The sequence below is a fragment of the Periplaneta americana genome, chromosome 16 (genome assembly GCF_040183065.1).
Source record: "Periplaneta americana isolate PAMFEO1 chromosome 16, P.americana_PAMFEO1_priV1, whole genome shotgun sequence".
Classification (NCBI taxonomy): domain Eukaryota; kingdom Metazoa; phylum Arthropoda; class Insecta; order Blattodea; family Blattidae; genus Periplaneta; species Periplaneta americana.
Window position 1 is genome coordinate 165,769,487 of NC_091132.1, and position 18,417 is coordinate 165,787,903.

At 35.8% G+C, this 18,417-nt stretch overlaps 1 protein-coding gene across 5 annotated transcripts in view; it reads left to right on the forward strand.

The window, feature by feature from the left end:
• Window positions 1–18,417, forward strand: part of LOC138691782 (zinc finger protein 568-like) — a 52,347-nt gene that overhangs the window by 16,504 nt on the left and 17,426 nt on the right. For 2 of the 5 annotated variants that reach the window (XM_069814170.1, XM_069814171.1), the window contains one exon: window positions 1,236–6,025. In XM_069814170.1, the coding sequence (XP_069670271.1) occupies window positions 1,236–2,495 (1,260 nt within the window). In that variant the 3' untranslated portion in view covers window positions 2,496–6,025. Of the gene's footprint in view, window positions 1–1,235; window positions 6,026–12,156; window positions 12,329–16,444; window positions 16,543–18,417 lie in introns of those variants that run through there. The other 3 variants (XM_069814172.1, XM_069814173.1, XM_069814174.1) reach the window with 3 other exon arrangements.

Here is an 18,417-nt window from a genome sequence, read left to right on the forward strand (position 1 = left end):
TACAGAAATAATGAAATGTTAGAAGAGAAGTGCTTCATGCTTCATGCTTATGTTTGTCCAAGATATTAAATTTTCTGTGTGTGTGCGTGCGTGCGTGTGGAAAAACTATTTTGGACAACTACTAAATATACTTAGGCCAAATAGAAATGATCAGGAAGAAATTCATTTATACCCGAATCCACATTTTCAGAAGTCGAAATTTCGATAGAATATTTGAAAAAGTACAAGTCTCCAGGTATCGATCTAATTCCAGCAGAATTAATACAAGAGGGTGGAAGTGCATTGTCTAGCGAAATTTATAAGTTTGTACATGCTATTTGGGAAAAGGAAATTGTACCAGAACAATGGAAGGACTCCATAATCATACTTATTTTTGAGAAGAGGGACAAGACTAACTGTAGTAACTTTCGAGGTATATCACTTGTTGACGTCCTACAAAATTTTGTCGCATATCTATTTGAGAAGATTAACTCCATATGTAGATGAAATTATTGGGGGTCATCAGTGTAGTTTTAGGCGTAATAGATCAACTATTGATCAGATTTCGTGTATTCGATAGATATTTGAGAAAAAATGGGAGTGTAAGTGTACAGTATATCAGTTATGCATAGATTTCAAAAAGGCATATGACTCGGTTAAGAGAGAAGTTTCATATAATATTCTTATTGAATTTGGTATTCCCAAGAAACTAGTTCGATTAATTAAAATGTATCTTAGTGAGGAACAGAAATTAACAGTGTTTGAGAATAGGTTCTTAGGAAAGTATTTGGTGCTAAGAGGGATGAAGTTACAGGAGAATGGAAAAAGTTACGCAACGCAGAACTGCACGCATTGTATTCTTCACCTGACATAATTAGGAACCTCTAATTCAGACGTTTGAGATGGGCAGGGCATGTAGCAGTATGGGCGAATCTTGAAATGCATATAGAGTGTTAGTTGGATGGCCTGGGGGAAAAAGGTCTTTGGGGGGGGGCCGAGACGTAGATGGGAGAATTATATTAAAATGGACTTGAGGGAGGTTGGATATGATTGTAGGGACTGGATTAATTTTGGTCAGGATAGGGACCAATGGCAGTCTTATGTGAGGGCGGCAATGAACCTCCGGGTTCCTTAAAAGCCATAACTAAGTATATAATGTGTGGATTTAAATGGTTTCAGTTTTGGTCTCCACTTTAGAAAATAGTGCTGTAGTTTTTCAGCTACCAATTTGTCATCTCTTTTTTATTACTTTGTAGGATGAATCATGTGACAAGGACACAGTGGAAAGAGATCTGATGCCGAAGCCATTCAAATGTCATGTCTGTGGAAAGTGTTTCTGCGAGTTGGAAGATCTCAATACCCATGTACGCGTGCATACAGACGAGACGCTATTCAAAGATGATAGTTGTGATAAGTCTTCATCCAGTTCGTCAGAATTAAATAAACGTGTTCCGAAAGAATCAAACAAGAAATCATTTAAATGCAACATCTGTGAAAAGCGTTTCTCGTATTATTCTAGTTTGAGATTACATACACGCGTGCACACTGGAGATAAACTATTTAAATGCGATATCTGTGAGAAGAGTTTCACGCAGTTGTCTCATCTTACATTGCATAGACGAATACATACGGGTGAAAAACCATTCAAGTGTGATGAATGTGGAAAGTGCTTTTCGAGGTCCACTATTTTAAAAAAGCATTTACACATGCATACAGGCGAAAAACCTTTCAAATGTGATGTCTGTGAAAAGTTCTTTACCAATTCGTCGGTACGAGATGCACATGTTCGTCATCATACCGACGAGAAACCATTTAAATGCGACGTGTGTGGAAAGAGATTCTGGCGGTATTCACAACTAACAATGCATGCACGGGTACACACTGGTGAAAAACCGTTCAAGTGCGATGAATGTGAAATGTGCTTTTCTAGGCCGGGGAATTTGAAAGAACATTCACGCGTGCACACTGGCGAAAAGCCTTACAAGTGTCCTGTATGTGAGATGTACTTTTCGCGGTGGCATCATTTAAAGAAGCATTCTACTATACACTCGGGTGAAAAGCCATTCAAGTGTAATGTGTGCCAAAAGTGTTTCTCGTCCTCTTCGTGTCTAAAAAGGCATTTTACAATTCACACTAGGGAGAAGCCTTTCAAATGCTATGTTTGTGGCAGAAGTTTTTCACAGTCGACACTCCTAAGACTACATTCACGCACGCATACAGGGGAGAAATCATTCATGTGCGATGTGTGTGGTAAATGTTTCTCAAAGTTGAGATCCTTAAGATTACATTCACGGAAGCACATAGACCAGGGCTCATTCATGTGCGATTTGTGTGGTAAATCTTTCTCAAAATCGGGATATTTAAGAATACATGCACGTTCTCACAAGCGATATGCTATTCTTGCAGCAAATAATTCTCGCAGTCGGGACAATTCGGAATACATTCACGCAAGCACACAGACGAGAAATCGTTCAAATACGGTGACTGAAAATTGTTCTACAGAGGAGTATCAATAAACTATTCATACGTGAACAGGGATGTTGCAATTTAAAAAAACGTTTTTTTTTACTATAGCGTTATCATTTTAAGATGCAAATTTATTTACATTCTTGGGTTCTAGACTCATAGGTATCGTAAAGAAAAAAAAAAAAAGAAACTGAGTGCCGACGCATTTTTAACACCCAAAATAAGGGTCGAAATTTGCTGTGGAAGTGCAGCCTGTGGAGATTGCGCTGCTTCCTGCTTTCGCTATTCTACTTGTTAAGGGTATATGTACCTGAACGACCACAAATATTATCAGAAAATTCAGGCTCTAAATTTCTATAATTTTATAAATGAACTCACAGTTGGTCAAAAATTACAAGGTACCATAACAAGACTTATTAGAACTTAAATATCTGATAAAAGTATCAGAAGATTACTAATAATATTTTTCATACAAGTTTTATCAGATTATGAAAAAAAAAAAAACAAAACAAATTATTTCTGCAGTTACATTATTTGGTAACCATAACATTGTTATGGTCTCTCTGACATCTTTAATATTTTTCCTGCATATAATAAACACTTATTTCTGAAAAGTAGACTACTCTCAGACATGTAGAGTTGTTTATTTTAATACAATTAATTTTTTATTTGTTCTATATAAAATATATTGAAATTTACATAATGTTGTGACCTAATTTTTCTATTTTAAAAGAAATGGGCATTATTGCAGTCTATCTTTTGCATAAATGCATGGTATATCAATGTTCAAAATTTCAGAATTCGTCTCTAATGGTTTTGAAGTTATGAAATAATGTGTGAAAATTGTCAAATTTTTGGAAAATTTAATTTAAAATAAAAAATGAATTCTTAAAAATGTTATTAGTAACCTTTTTTAATACCCTTATCAGATATTTAAGTTCTAATAAGTCTTATTGTGGCATCTTGTAATTTTTTGTCCAATTGTGAGTTCATTTCCTTATAAAATTTTTAGAAATTTAGAGCCTGTATTTTCTGATAATAATTGTGGTCGTTCACGTACATATACCCTTAATGGATATGTTCTCGGAAAAAGTGCGAAGATATCTTGCCTAGTTACACTGTTTCGTGTTGATTTTACAGTTTCTTGCTGTAGCCCGAGTTCTTGATGCGTCTAAAAATTAACTCTCTTCGTAAATCGTCTCTCGAATAACTACCTTTTTTTTTTTTTTAATTTTAATTCATCTGTAATATATTCTAGTCACGAGATATGTACGTAATGTACGGTTATCTCATGTTTTCTGACTCCATCTGTTGAATATTTTAAAAATATTTGCCAATATTGTGATATAGGGAAAAAAATTTAAACCGTGCATAGCATTATTGGTTTTATGTACTTTTTTGATACCAAAGTGTATTTATTTTAAATAGAGTTGAGAACACTTACATGCAAAAATGTCTGTACATTCCAGTCTTCACATTACCACAGTCTAGTATATAGTCACGAAGCTTGAGTTGATGAGGATACTAGAAACAATAGACTGTGCCTGTACTGTTTCTCATTGTATGTGATGAGTAGGGAAGGAAGTTCATGCATTTGCATATTAGTTCTCTATCGTTGTGTGAATGTGCTGAAAGATTATCCACATGAATCGTAAATTTCTGAATACAATGATACTACTTTTATTATGCATAAAAGTGCATATTTTGCCTTTATTTATGAAATCATCATATTTTAACATTTATGCAGGGAAACTGCATATTATGTTTGTTTATTTGTCTTTCCCTCATTTTTAAAAGTGTGTAACCTCGTAAACACGACTAATTTATGTTTATGAATTTTTAACGTAACGATGACGCCTTCATAGCAAGCCTCTCAAGTTAGCAATTGGTATTCTTTTACTGCAGTTTTTAACAGATTTCGATAGAACAATATCCAGTTTAACATCAGTTCCAGGAAATGTAGGAGATAAAGTGAACTAGAAAACAGCAAATATTCTTTCCAAAAACCCTGGCTATTACCAACTTAAAGAAATTCAAGATATTCTCGAAGGAAAAACACCCCAAAAACCAACAAAATTTTCTATAGAACAGTTCACAGCTTTTGTGCAAGCCCCTCTTACTTATTGTAATGTAGAACGAAGTTCTTTGCGCTACAAAGCTATGCTGAGAGAGAACAGGCGAAGAATGACAACAGAAAACATACGTCACTGCTTAGTTGTGAACTGTAACAGCATAAATTGAGCATTCAGCAATGAGGCAAGCACTTCAAAATCCATAGACTAAACGTAACTTACCTATAGCCTATTATTCTGTTAATATAATCTCAGACTGACAATGCATTTTTTGTAGCATATTTATCTATTTTTACGGCATAAATGCATACATATTCTTCACGTTTGTAGGGCATGAACTTTCTTTCTCTGGTGATGAAACGATAGTAGCGATCCAAGTGGTTAGCAACTGCAACTATCTATGGATGCATATTCCCTACGTATTGAGCTTCGTAACTGTATATACTAGACTGTGACATTACTGTCACTAAAGCATAGATGCAATGCCTTTATAACTAATTACAATTTTTAACGTTTGTCAATTTTGTTAATTTAGTTTCTACTAGACTCATGCCTGGTTGATTATTCCAGCTCTTTAGTTTTATATTAAGACGCTTTGGAGTGCAAAGGGAGTTCAGTATCAAAGGCGAGAGGTCGCCGTTTAATTTTGCCTGCAATATTCTGTCAGGCACCTACAGGGTTATTTCACGTGCTATGAATATACAGCTTGGAACCCTGAGTTGTTTCCCTTCCGAAGGGTTTTACCACCCTGTAAATTACATCACTCTCATCCATAAGAAAAATCACGAAGATCGGATTCAATGGCCAGTATGGTTAGTTTATAAGAAGTCCAAGTATTGTTTGTTGACGATGAATCTCTCTCCACTGAAGAATTAAGTCCTAGGAAACACAGGAAATTCAAAAGACTTTGAATTTTGAAGTGAGATAACTTATCAGTAGAATCCTACTGAAACGGGTTATAAAATAGTGCCTGACATTTATGAACTTTGGTACTGTTTAATATCTTTGCGCAATAAAGATATGGATTTATGAGTGCATTCGAGTTTGCTAAAGGATCACCCTTCAGTAAAATTTAATGGTTTTATTTATTGTATGCTATTTCCGTATTATAAATATTTTTATGCTCAACCATGCCGAAATGTAGTAATTATACACCTGGTAGCAGTCCTTTAATGCATGTCATTAAAGTACACCTATTCATTAAAGTTCAGGTTTTCGATTATTCTCGGATATGCAATCGAAAGACAACTAGCAAAACGTCATGCAGGCTGGAAATCCAATACTGTCGCAGAAGGTTATGTTCTGTTACTATAATAATTTGCGTTAATTGTAAATAATATTGAAATAAATTCAATTTGTCATCTGGTTTTTCAATGTAGAATTCAATTTCAAGGTTATATCAAGTTTAACGTTTATCTTACTCTCTAGATCAAGGTCGTCGACATTCGTTGCCCGGAAAAAATCAATACTTCCGCGTCTGCGCACATCTCACAATTTACGAGATTGCACAAGGTCAGTTCGCTCCCCAGTCACATAAGAATAACATGCATACTTATTAATAATTTCAAGTCAGAAATGTGGTCGAACATAAAATGTCGTATGAAACTTGCCTATAATGGTAATTAAGAGCTCGTATGAAAATTATGAAACTCGCTTGCGCTCGTTTCATAAACATCCTCGCGTCTTAATTACTATTATTATAGGTTAGTTGCATAATGTACTAATATGCAAAAGATATAATTCTATTAATCTGAACCAGTAATGATTTTCTGTTGATGACTCTTTTGAGGAGAAAATTCTTGATTCTTAAATTTTAGATGCTTCACAATATTGTGATGTCCTTTATACAGTTGAAAACGATTGCACATGGTATGTTGAACACCATGAGTTTGGATATTGTACCTTTTTTTGACTCCTTTAATGTGCTGTATAATAAAATTTCACTTTCGCACTTTCCTGAGTACCTAATAATATATTCGAATAGACTTTATTATGCATGGTGTCCAACTGAAATCATCTTCTATTAGAGATATTACAGTATGGAAATTATTTCTATAAGGAAAACCTCAAATATTATCATACATTTCTTGTTTACTTTAGAATCTCATTTCAATTTTGCCTTAAATTTTCCTTTCTAATTTGTCGCTTGAGTTGACGGGGTTAGTCAATGATTGCCCTGCACAACCATTACAAGTGATGCCAACATTAAAATAGCTTAATAAAATTATACACGATGTCTTTATTTTCTGTAGGAAGGATATTTATCGCATCTGGAAGTGATGGACATGAAAACAGAATCGTGGACCACAGTTATGATATAAAAACAGAGATAAAGGTTAAAGACACCACTCCAGTGCCTATTAGCTTTATGGTGAAAACTGAAGTAGATGTAAATGGTTCACTGTCAGAGTATACTTATAGGATGGAAGGCGACTGATGCACCAAAATTTAAGAATTGATTCTAGATACAATTTTATTAACCTACATTTTTCCTTCGATCAACCACAGTTGAGAAAAAAAAATAGCCTTTGTCCAATGTTTGCAGCACTTTATTGAGGTAACTGCACGAGAGAAATGGCTGATTGATATACAAGCAAATAACAATAATCTGAACAGTTACTGTCTTGAGTCTTTTGTTTAAACCGTTTGGCATTAATTGAAATTAAAGAATTGCAAAAATTGTTAAAATAAATCTTGCAACGCAGCTTGCTGTTACGTGCCTGTGACTGAGTACAGCAGTGGAGGAGGGCGAGGTAAGGGATGAGGCAATGACGTAGTTTGACCTTCACTTGCTCTGTTGACATTCACGTTAATTTTAACATTTTATAATCTAAAATTATAAGTAAATAATACCTTGTGCTGTTATGATTTATTTTCAGGAGTGTTCATTTAATGTAAGACAAATAATGCTAGTAAAAGTTATTATAATAATTGATTTCTAATATACAAGATGCGTATTTCCGTTTAAAATTGCGATCCGTCAGCTACAAGTGCATTGCATAATTCGCTTTCTACCTTACAGAGAGAGGGAGACGAATGCTAGGGGTTGCTTTTGTTTACGTACTTCTGCTGCAGATCTACATCATCTCGAACTACTAACTCAGCCCTGCCACAGTGCGGGCAGCACTGCTAGAGTTATTGCAGTAGCCGTGATGTTGCCTAATGTCTCATAGAAACATAACGATTTCCTCTAAAACAGTGAATGTTAGAAGAAAAACTTCCTTAGATATTTCAAATCTCTCCACTTGATCTATTACCAGTTTCATTTTTGTGCAGTGGTTCTCTTCTACCCTGTATACCATAATATTAGATTTATTAACAATCTGAAGAAATACAGTTAACTAGTTTTTTACAACATTTTCTAAATTTAGACTGCTTTCATTTTTAGATTTCAAATAGTAATTTGCAAATATATATTTCTGGTATATAACAGACAATTATCTCCAATGGTGGAGAAAGTTCTTGAGCATATATTAAAAAGATTTTATTTTGTTGTTCTTGGTCTAGCGATTAGGATTTGTTCAAAGTCAGTAACATTTCGAAGTCCTCCAACTTCATTAATAATTACGTAGGCTATATGGAAAAATAATATTGCACTTTTCTTTATAAAAGAGTTGTCTTTATTTTGTCATAAAACAAACTGTGACAATATGTTACACTGTTGACTAGCGCATCTGCTGTCCCGTCGGAAATCGATTCAGGAACTGCATGCTGCAATGCTCCATATTCCGAATTTTTTTGTTATATATATGTATATATAGGACTGTGCCCCTGGCAATCACTGTACATTCTTCGAAGCGTCGACCTGGTTGGTATAACTCTGGCCTTCTATGCCCAAGGTTGCGGGTTCGATCCCGGGCCAGGTCGATGGCATTTAAGTATGCTTAAATGCGACAGGCTCATGTCAGCAGATTTACTGGCATGTAAAAGAACTCCTGCGGGACAAAATTCTGGCACATCCGGCGACGCTGATATAACCTCTGCAGTTGCGAGCGTCGTTAAATAAAACATAACATTAACATTAACATTCTTCGAAGCGACGTTGGAAGCTGTCAATTAGGCTTCTTAATATATCACCAGTGATAATATTGACTGCAGCTCTGATGGGGTTCTTCAATTCGAAGATGGTCGTAGGAAGTAGATTATTTTACGACGCTTTATCAACACCTTAGGTTATTTAGCGTCTGAATGAGGTGAAGTTGATAATGAGTCCGGGGTCCAACACCAAAAGTTCCCCAGTATTTGCTCATATTGGGTTGAGGGAAAACCCCGGAAAAAACCTTGCCCCGACCGGGAATCGAACCCGGGCCTCCTGGTTTCGCGGCTTGACGCGCTAACCGTTACTCCACAGGTGTGGATTCGAAGGAAGTGTTTGGAAGGCTTTTTGCCTGGAAAAACTGTTCTGCTCCAATGACACACATTAGCAGAAAATAGGTCTATAAGAATAAATTATTTACCAGTATTTAATTTAAATATGTAAGTTTCATTTGGCAGCGTTTATAATATGGTTATCTGAAATGAGCGCTAAATTAAAGTAATATTATTGGTACATTGTTATACCTATTAACTTTAACGATCATAGACTCACTCTACTTTTATTTATAAATTTCATAGTTAATGTGGTTAAACTACTAAAATAAATAATATAATTCATGAAGGGAAAACTTGAAATGGAGACTAGAATCCAGGAAAGATGAACCTACTTCAGTAGGTCTACCATTTATTTACAAAGTTGACTGGAAGTCAGCATAGTCTTGTTTATATTACATAATAACTGATTCCATAGATTTATTTCTTCAGATTTATTGGACGGAGGTCATCAGCAATTAAGACCTATGGTGAACAGAGGAGGAACTAGTAGACCTGCAAGTAAAGCGAACTGCAATTGGATAGGATATAGGCTGAGGAAAGAAAACGCCAGGAGGAGGTAGTACTCCAACAAAGAAAGGAAATGGAATTGGATGGAACCAGTGGCGTAGCGTCAATGTAAGCTAAAAAGCTTAGCTTCCCCAGTTAATAATGATTTCATAATAAACCTGCAGTTTATAGAGAAAATTATTTATCAATTTTAATAGAATTTATATTTACGCTTTAAATGTTGTGATGCGGCAGCTCAGGATGATTTGAGATGCAGCAGTAAACAAGAAGCGTGCACACACCAGCTTCCAAGCAGACCGGTTTCTTCTGCGTAATCCACCCCGCAGATTTAACATCCCTCTCTAACTAAACTACCGGTACCCTAGTCGCAAGGCTTCCAAGAAACTAGCTTTAACATTTAAAATAAGTAGTTTCCGAGTTATCCCTTTTCGTCAGTTGTGTTCAGTTGAAGTGTTAGTGTGCATTGTGGCTGATATAGTAAATAATGAGCGAAATAACAGTTCCTGGCACTAATTTACTTGAATTATTTAGGACAATTGTATTATCAAGACTGACTTACGAACAAAGGTGTGATTTAAAAAACAAATGACCGACTCCCTTGCTGTCAATGAAGGACACAACCAAAAGACAGACGCATACTTACGTAATGATACTAATATTGTGATTTCTCTAAGTATGACAGGGAGTGAGCTAATGTTATACGTATACGTGTCTATTTGTTAAGAGATATGTGTAAACCGTGAAATCATATTTTATTACGTCTCATTTCAGGTCATGCCTTATTGGTGTTACTTACGAGGTTCCAACCAATCTTCGACTGCTGACTTGAAATTGACTACTGTTTATTTAAGACTGTATTTTTGTAATATTGCATGAAAGACAACTTTAGTTAGCTTCCCTTGCTCAAAATTTCATGCTACGCCACTGGATGGAACATAGCCTGAGCAAAGAGAACGCAAGGAGCTAGAAGTTATTAGATGGTACCTGCAAGTAATCGTCACAGAGGCAGACCTCCGAAGACTTGGAGAAGAGTAGAAGAAAAGATGCGAGGGACTAGAAAATCCAGGGCAGATCTAAAGTACTGGATAAAAATAAAGGAAGGTGAAGAAGATACATGTTGCAGCCCTTGGCTGCAGTGAGATACACAATTTGATTGCATTTGTAAATTTGGATTTTTTTCTCATTTTTTCATATACCTATTACTTTACTTACGATGAAACAATTGTTTCGCATTCTAAATTCTGAAAAGTAGGGTGTATTGAGTAACTCTGCTAGATTTAACTCAATTTTCAATGCAGGGTTGCCAGATTTGTATAACTAAAAGTAGCGAAAGCTCGCTGGAAAAGTAGCCAAAATTCAGAAAAAGTAGCCCAATATAAATGGCAGATCAATATTTCGCGGATTATATATGTTTAATTGAATGGGAATGTTTTTTTTTCAAGTCTCCTTTATGAGCACTAATTTGAACTTTATAAACTTTACAATCTGCTCTATTGCTGTCGTCTTTCACATCCTGAAGCCAGTTTGAGAATGAAGTACCATTTAACCCCTGCCTATTAAACGTTTTGGTTTACTTCTCCCACTTTCCCATTTTCAGCATTACAGAACGAGATAATAAATATTTCCATTTTCAGTATAATCACAAAACAAAATAAATGTATAAAAAAGTTATTCACTATCACAATTTAAAAATGTTACTATATATCACTTCTATAACAAACACAGTTCTCTTAAAATTATTTCACTATAGGACTCAGAATTGAATAATTAGCCTGCATTATAATTAGGATACAAAAAAGTTAAAAAATTAATTCTCTAATATAACTTAAAAACTGTATATCACTTTTACAAAATATCCTATACTTGTTTTTTTGAAAGATGGGACATGACAGGAGCGTTGCGATCAGAAAAACAACTGAATGTCACATAGCGTGGTAGGCCTGTTGCTATGGTAACAACGGTTGAGTTGCCAAACTTAACGTTTCCACATGGCGAGTGCTTATAGCTCTCTTGGCGAAATTTATTGTGCACACAATGTTAGCATTGGCACATTTTGTGTTTGATTCTCTGTCGATTTTTGTATTGTTTTCTTACCTTTGCGTCAATTGTCAATGAATGTTTTAACGTCAATTGCTAGCTTCCTTCATCTGGCAGCATGGTAGTGCATATTGGCAACATAGCACTGTAGTTCCAAGCTCGGCCGCTTAGCTGTCATGTACCATCTTTCAAAAAAATAAGTATAGTTCCTAATTTAAGATTATTGTAATAAACTACATCGACATTCACAAAAATACTAACGCTTGAATTGGAGGAAAAACAGCAACTGATTATTATGTGTCTGCAGGCTGCACTTCGCCACTGCATTTCTGCTGGCACTGGTCGTGGTAAAACGAGAAAACCCCCTTACACTGGCTTGGTCATGTTACATGTACAATAAATATATATTTCGCATAGGTACGTCGTTTCTCGTGGTTAAGGTGGTGGTGGAATAAAGCGAGGCGTACACAGTAACAACGGAGAGGAAGACTGTTACTACGCCTATTATTATTAATTTTCCACAAATTCAAATCAGAAAAAATTAGCCCAAAAATAGCCCCGAAAATTTTTGAGTAGCCCAAATAGTCGCAAGTAGCCCAATGGTAAAAATCAATAGGCAATTAAAATGTTAAATAGCCCAATCTGGCAACCCTGTTTTTATGCTCTCTCATAAAAGCATTGTGGTTAACACAACGAGTTAGATTCGTTGGGTTAACATGACAGCGCATCTCTGGAGCAGTGAGATGAGATCTATTTTGTTAGCAAATTCACGGCAGCATCGATCATCTTCGTTCCTGAAATAAAATTTACACTTTCAATGTTATATCCATATTTGTGTGGTAGGGTTGCAGTTGTGGGAGACGTAAGTTGCAGTGTTTACTTCTAACGTATATACAGTAAGTCAACATAAATTTCGGAGTCAAATATAACCGTCACTCTGTTTTTATTACGTACAGTATCTCTTTCACTGGTACCTCACTGGGTGCCCCTACCCCTTTATCTCCTTGTTTAGTTCCCGTATAAGTGATGCCTTATTTGTGGCATTTAGCCTATGTAATTCCAACCTGTCTTCTGATAGTTTACCAAACAACAACAAATAACGATTTCAGTCGACGTTTGAATTGATTTTCTGCAGTGAAACTCGTACACTAACCCTTTAATAATAATAATAAAAATAAAAACAAAAACTTCTTCCTGGTGTATGAGTTTCACTTTGGAGTCACTGTATACATTACTGTTTAAGCAACACTAAAATTAGTTTTCTTTTCAATAAACACTGTCTTTAAAAATAGATATACAATTTTAACTATTATTTTCTCTAATGTATATTGGATTATTCATACAACCTGTGTTGAAAAACAGATACTTCACCAATCTTGCCTACAATTTCACCAACAACATTTCCTTTTTACGGTATCTCTGTTTTTTTAACTCCTATCATAAAAGGCAGGATGATTGGAAATATAATTAAAGTTTCATTTATTTATGAGAAATTGCTAATACACGATGTTTTGCAGCCATATTTGTGATACTGCCATTTGTTTGTTTTCTGAATGAACCACGATCATTGCTGTCAATTTGAAGCCAATTCAATCCAGAGTGATGAACACAGCATAGATTGTTGCAGCCCGCGCAGAACGTTGTAAAGAAACCAGCTCCATTTTTACAAGTAGAGCTAATCGAGCAGCATTGTTTGCTCGACTATGATCGCCATAGTGGAACCATAACTTAAGGACATCAACTTAGTTATGAGCTATGAAAATGCGAATAATATTAACATGTAAAAGTGATTCAGCAATGTCATGTTAATATTATTAAATGCAAGAATGGAATATCGTACATGCTAGAGAGTTTTACTAGTGAGTAATGACTAATTTTTGTAATTGGGTTTAATTGATCAAATGCTACAAAAATTGTTACGTCATGAAATTGTACGTCATCACACGATTTTTTTAACCTAATGCTAACATCTAATTCTGCTTCCTCTCACAACTATTCACTAGTGTTGAAAGTTAAACAGTTGCATTTACAATCTCAAATCATTTGTAATTTCATTTAACTTGGGAAAACTGGAATATGCAAGCGTCTCAACTGGACCTAGTGGGGACAATGGTATGGTACTTCTTTAACTAACAAGGGTGCAAGTTTTATACACACCCACACGCTTCTGTGACTGATATACTGTTTTTAGGATTTCGAACTTTGCATCAGCAGAGACGTGAACAATTAGAAATGACAAATGTCCACAGTATTTTGGATTTATCAAATTGTTTCTTTTAAATAGATCAACTGTAAGGAATAGGAGAAACAATAACTTCGAGTTGCAATGATTTACAATCCTATCTGAAATAAATAATGTCTCCCAAACATTTATACATATTACAATTTACTCTGTTGTTGCTATTAAACACAGTAAGCTACATCGAAACTTGTTTTATTCAATATTTTCAACTATAACAGAGAGATAATATAAAAAGCTGTAGATCAATAAGTTACTTGGTTATATTTGTTAGTCTTAACCCCAAATCATTTATTTATGTTGGCTGCAATGGATATAAAGACACTACAACCACTGTTACCACACATGACCATCCACGACTTAATGTCATATAGAATGCGGTCATTAAGAAATTAGTAATATTACTGTAAGTATTTTATGAGATGCAAAACGTTTATAAACCAATTTAGTCAGTTAATAAAATTATTTTTATGATTGTAATAATATTACTTAATATTATTACTGTGTTTATGAAACAGGCCTCTGGTCAAATCGGGACGTCTGAAATGTGTATAGAGAAAGTTTTTTTTAACTAATGTTGGGTATTGACTCTTCGTTATTCGCCCATATGATGCCAATTATGTAGACCAATAGTATTTACCAGCAGAATAGTTTTCCTGCGTGTGTCATAAGAGTCAGGTCTATGCTACGACCACGATGAGATAAGATGATGGTGGTGATTTGTTGGGATGCTGGAAAGGAACCTGAGATAGTGCAGAAAACCCCTTTCATCTACATTAGTTGAATTTTCTCTATAATAGTACGTACTAAATATGTCCCATATTCTTTTGTAGGAGATTATTGTCTTCAGACGTGTTTAGATATTTAAACTATTTATTATTTAGCCTATTTATTAATCTGGTAGGATAAGGCCATCAGACCTTCGCTTTTCCTCTTCCAGAACGTTACAACTAGAATACACTGAATACAATTAAAATAACAATTATTACAGTAGCACTATAACCTAAGTGTTAAAATACAAGGTAGACCAGTCAAACGGAAAGATTTGATGGGAGTATACTGTTCATATGAAGAGGGTGAGAATGAATATAGCCGTCTTTTCTCTATCTACTTATTTTACAATTTATGACTCCTTAATCGGTGACATCACTATCTCCGCATTCCTTAGTAACCAAGTTGTTTGTCTCTACCATGTTTTGTTAAATGGTGCTCATCATTACTGCAAACTGCAATTAATTGATTTCAATGGAGCATTGGACCAGGGTACAGCGTGACTATGCGCTTAAAGCGTATTATCTTCATAATGAGAGTTTAGTGCAAACCCGACTGGAATAATCGGCCCATTCTTTTTTGAGAATGAGGCCGGAAATGCAGTGACTGTTAGTTCAGTGCGATATGTTGAAATGATACAGAACTTTTTTACACCACAACTCGCCCATTTTCCACTGAATGAAAACACACTGTTTCAACAGGACGGAGCAACAAGCGACACCGCAAGAATTTCAATGGATGCTGTGAATGCTTTGTTCCCGCGCCGCGTCATTTCTCGGAAAGGGGATATCGCTTGGCCACCTAGATCACCTGATTTAACGGTATGTGATTTATTCCTATGGGAACAATTCAAAACGAAGGTGTTTGGAGGCAATCCACGCAGAACAATTCCAGCCTAAAACAACGTATACGAGAAGAGGTCGCTACGATGCCTGTCAATATGCTGAGAGGGGTTATGCAACAGTTCGTGGCCAGACTCTAAGAATGTCTGCGTTTCAATGGAGGTCACTTGGCTGACGTAATTTTCAAGAAATAATTTTTTTTCTTGTTGCATACCTAATGGCTATTCATGTACTTGTCATTTCTACTCATTAAATTGATATAATAGTAGCTTTTCAACCTTTTTCTGCGCCTTGAAATCTTTCCGTTTGACTGGTCCAGCTTTTATTACCTAATTAATAAAGACTATACAGTTTAGTAATGAACTACGAAGTTATTTAAGTTAAGTAATGATTTGACAGTGTTAAGAATTGATGTTTTGGTATTATATCTGATTATTGTGAAGTCGTTATTTATTTAAAGTGACTTAATAGTGATTATATAAAACGTGTTTTTATTTATTTTATTAGGTTATTTTACGATGCTTTATCAACAGCTTTGGTTATTTAGCATCTGAATGAGGTGAAGGTGATAATGCCGGTGAAATGAGTCTGGGGTCCAACACCGTAAGTTACCCAGCATTTGCTCGTATTGGGTTGAGGGAAAACCCCGGAAAAAACCTCAACCAGGTAACTTGCCCCGACCGGGAATCGAACCCGGGCCACCTGGTTTCGCGGCTAGACGTGCTAACCGTTACTCCACAGGCGTGGACATAATAAAACGTGTTAAAGGGTTGTATTCAAGAATGAAGATAGACAGTTTATTATAGAAATTAAGAAATTAGTTACTGAAGTGCAAATTAAACACAGAATAATTATATATAGATGAAGTTACTGGAGAGTGAAGTATTTTATGCTTGAATAACACAACTATGTATAAGAAGCCATGTCTGCATAATTCTCAGTTACTGACCAAGTACCTAGTAAGTTTGCGTTTCAATTTAATTTTAATTCGACCATTCTTAATACTAGCAGGTAGCGAATTCCAGGTCTTGGTAGGTCTGTTGTGAAAGTATAGAGTTACGGGGAAGTGTCATGTGAATTAGATCATATCAACTTGTATGAATGTTTTTCAACAATTCGTTTCTATAAATCACTGTCACTTACATAACCTCTTCTTTCAGTTGTGATGGATTTAATCAAGATGGAACCTGAGTATGATTCTTTGGACTTACAACATGACGGCACATACAAAATAGAAGAAAATATTTCTTCATCAAAGGTAAAGTGAAGTGTCTCCCTGTTTTTTATTCGCTTGTCTAAAAGTGCCAGAGGAGGATGTATTTGTTATTGTTCTGCGTAATGGTTAATAAAATATTTTACTCGAAAAGGCATTTACACACATGGTGTAGTATATAGAGAGTGGACCGCTTGACTGTACCTAGTTTTAATTGTATATGACTGGTAAACGGTTGGAGATAGAATCAAACAGTACGTTTATATGAAAGGAAAACTCAGCAATTTCGATATGCACATCACCATATCTCTACGTGAGCTCCAGCTGTCACTTTGATGATATAGAGGCGATGAACGATTTCTTGCCTATCACATTGGAGCATGTCTTCTGGAATGCTCTCAATAGCCTCTATGATGCGCTCCCGAAGATCACGAAGGTCTCTGACTGGGTGGCATACACTTTATCTTTGACGTAGTCCCAGAGAAAGAAATCGAGCGGTGTTAAATCAGGATCAGCGCCGAGGCAATCTAGCATCTTATAGGCGAATTTCACTTGTTTGGGTAGGTCATCCGGCTCCAGACATTGCATTAACTGCACTTTGTATGCGTACAGTTTGAGACATTTGTGGAGAGTTCGTTGCAATGTTGATTTGGTACTGGAAGTTCCCGCAAAGCTCTTCTTAATGACTCCTGTGGGCTTCGCTCATACGCGGCTTGAACATTTGCAACCATATCGTCGGATGTTCTACGACCACCATCATGCTTCTTCAACATTGATCCTGTAGCTAAAAATGTATCGTGCCATTTCTTAATGCTTTTAGCAGTTGGAGTATCATGGTTAAACACTCGCCGATGCTCCTTTGAACTCTTAACAATTGGTTTAAACTTCGCAAGTTTGTGCTTTCTTCTGCAGTGTCGCCATTTTCACAATCGATACAGTCTACGAAAAGAAACCATGTCTATGCACCATCTACTGACAGGATTCGAAACTTTTTGAGTTTTCCTTTCAGATAAACGTTACCGTAAGGTTCTATCTTCAACCATTCACCAGTCACTTACAATTGAAATTAGGTACATTCGAGCGGTCCACCCTGTATATCAGATTATTGTACACACATCACAGTAAATAAATTATTTGCACAAGAAACATCTGGCCTATTACACTGGACAACAAAATTTAATTTCTTTTCTGTTACTGAAACGAAAACACTGAGGTTCAATGTATTTTCTCATGCTGAATATGAATATGACAGTCTAGTTCTTTTGTAATTTGAGAAATAAATCAATAAAAATGGTATTTTCCTGAACATATTCAACTGGGCTTACCTCAATTATTATTACAGACGTCTCCTTTTAGTTTGTCTGCTATACTGGACCTCGGGAGCATTCTTCACCACCCTCCAGCAATAATCAGCTAACATGGCTGTACTCCATTTACCCTGGTATCCTTGAGATGTTGAAATTGTCTGGTGAAACCTTTCCCCATGTTCATCAGAAACTGCACCATAATTTTCGGGGAAAAAGTCCAGATGAGAGTGGAGAAAGTGTATTTCCAATGACGTAATTGCACCTCATTTGATGATATGCCAGGATCATAATGTCCACTATTTTCCTATATTTTGGCGTAGTTCATAGGAAATTTGAGGTGAACATTCTCAAAAATTGCCAAGCAGCATGTTCTTTTTTTTGTCAGAAGTCTATCGAAATGTTGATTTGAAAAGAGCTCTCTTACTTGGGGTCGTCCACACCTGTGGAGTAACGGTCAGCGCGTCTGGCCGTGAAACCAGGTGGCCCGGGTTCGAATCCCAGTTGGGGCAACTTACCTGGTTGAGGTTTTTTCCGGGGTTTTCCCTCAACCCAATACGAGCAAATGCTGGGTAACTTTCGGTGTTGGACCCCGGACTCATTTCACCTGCATTAT